Source organism: Sprattus sprattus (genome assembly GCF_963457725.1).
Source record: "Sprattus sprattus genome assembly, chromosome: 6".
Classification (NCBI taxonomy): Eukaryota; Metazoa; Chordata; class Actinopteri; order Clupeiformes; family Clupeidae; genus Sprattus; species Sprattus sprattus.
Window position 1 is genome coordinate 4,031,974 of NC_137925.1, and position 2,500 is coordinate 4,034,473.

At 48.2% G+C, this 2,500-nt stretch overlaps 1 protein-coding gene across 1 annotated transcript in view; it reads right to left on the reverse strand.

The window, feature by feature from the left end:
- The window catches only part of LOC308367390 (connector enhancer of kinase suppressor of ras 2-like), a gene marked incomplete at both ends in the record, with an annotated part of 116,140 nt that overhangs the window by 4,212 nt on the left and 109,428 nt on the right, over window positions 1-2,500 (reverse strand). Inside the window, 2 exon segments of the mRNA XM_080841292.1 lie at window positions 168-268; window positions 544-614. Coding sequence (XP_080697418.1) covers window positions 168-268; window positions 544-614 — 172 coding nt within the window.

The window sequence follows — 2,500 nt, forward strand, 5'->3', positions numbered from 1 at the left end:
TCTGTGTGTGTGTGTGTGTCTCTGTGTGTATGTGTATGTGTGTGTGTGCCTGTGCGTGTGCGTCTGTATGTGTGTGTGTGCGTGTGCGTGTGCGCGTCTGTATGTGTGTGTGTGTGCGTGTGTGCGTCTGTGTGTGTGTGTGTGTGTGTGTGTGTGTGTCTCCTCACCGAGGGAGTGCGATGGTAGGTGTCACACAGCGATGCTGGTCCGTCTTGTTTTAAGGTCATGGACCCGTCCATTTCATCCTGGTCACTCTCACTCCAGTAGTCTGTCCCCAAGGCCAAGATTTAAAGATATTATGTACAGTCTTTTCAGACCAGCCTCAAACATCTTTTTATTATAAATGCTCACAATTACGTGACAATAACAGGTGACTTCCAAAGTTCCGTGTCTTTAAGCTTGTGTTTGTCCATTTAACCTGTTTACAGCGCAGGGGGACGTCTAGCCTACAATTAGGCAATGAAAGCCTAACCTTGGCACTGCCAGTGTGGGGCACTGCCAACTGTGGACCAGGAAGTCAGAAATGACATTAACAAGCCTCACCTTCATCTGGACGGGGCACCTTGTCATCGGGTGTGTAGCCAATGGCTGCCAGGCCCAGACGGTTCATCCACCTATGAGGGACGAGAGGGGAGGGACATGTCATCATGGCTGGGCCTCATTGGGCGAAAAAATGATCTGTTCTCAGCGATTACGGTTTAATTCAGAAGGAGCGTGGCGACTGTTAGGAAGCAATGTAGCAATGTCAAACAAACTTTATATCTTTAAACAACGAAGCAAATGTTTGTGACACAGTCTGTCGTAGAGTTAGGAAAGGTAAATACTGATGATTCCAAAACCATTATTCCAGGAAACCAATACATCTCAAATTCCCTTCACTCAACTCAGCTTCACTTATTCTCTCGGTCTGTCTCTCTTTCTCTGTCCCGTGTAGGGTGACACCACCTCCTGACTTGCTAAAGCATCGCGGGTGTGTGTGTGTGTGTGTGTGTGTGTGTGTGTGTGTGGGGTGAACCAGGCCATGCCAGTGTGTAGACGGGCTGTGTCCTCTGATGACCTGGCCCACTCCTGAGCTATAATGGATGGCCGACAGGAGAGGAGAGGATCAGCATCTGGGAGCACGTGTCACTTCCTCTCAGCTCACCTCAGCCTCTCATATAAAAGGTGACTGTCCTTGGGCACTGTGAACTCAATACTCCATGACCTGATACAGTTTACTTGGGCACTGTGAACTCAATACTCCATGACCTGATACAGTTTACTTGCTGCATTCATTACTATCAATGATGTATGTGTATGTTAAATGTATTCAGGTTTAGAACTAAATCTAGTGTAAGTAGTTTGCATCAAGTCAAAACATGTATTGACATGGAACAGTACGCTCAGTGGACATTGTAAATGTAAAAAAATCAGTTTTCTTCCTAACTTTCCATCTGTCTTTTACTCTTTCGCTGAGGTTCCTGTCTTTCCTCTCTGTATTAGCCAGACATGTCTGTCTTCCTCTCTGACTGTCTCACCATTAAGAGCCTGAAATGCTCGGAGCCCTTCAGACGACACAAAAGCAACGGAAAGCACTCGAAAAAATGGCATTTTATCTGCTCAAGTAGAGACATCTGTCCCGACCGCCCCCTCCCCTCCCCTCCCATCCACTCTCCCACTCTCCTCCCCTCCACTCTCCCACTCTCCTTCTCTCTCTCTACCTCGCTCTCTCTCTCTCTCTCTCTCTCTCTCTCTCTCTCTCTCTCTCTCCCTCTCTCTCTCCCTCTCTCCCCTCTCTCTCTCTCTCTCTCTCTCTCTCTCTCTCTCCTTCTCTCTCTCTCTCTCTCTCTCTCTCACTCCCTAAAACGCTCCCAAACACATATAAGTGGAAGCCTCCCTGTAGGACAATACCAATTGTGAGTCCTGTTTTTTGAACGGTAACAAGCAGTCTCCTCTGCTTACTGTGTCTACGGTGAAGAGGCTGCCACCGCAGCCACAGGCGAGCGCCCAGCAGCACCGCACTGTTTGCTATGGGCATAGTTGGCAGAAATGCATACATGTCATCTGAAATACACTCACACACACAGACACACACACACTCACACACACACACACACACACACACACACACACACACACACACACACACACACACAGACACACACACACTCACACACACACACACACACACAGCACACACACAGACACACACACACTCACACACACACACACACACACACACACACACACACACACACATACACACACACACACACACACACACACACACACACACACACACACACACACACACACACACACACACACACACACACACACACACAGACACACACACACACACACACACACACACACACACACACACACACACACACATACACACACACACACACACACACACACACACACACACTGATCTCACACTGTGAATTAATGATCACAATCATCCCCCCCTCTCTCTCTCTCTTTCTCTTTCTCTTTCTCGCTGTATCCTACTGTC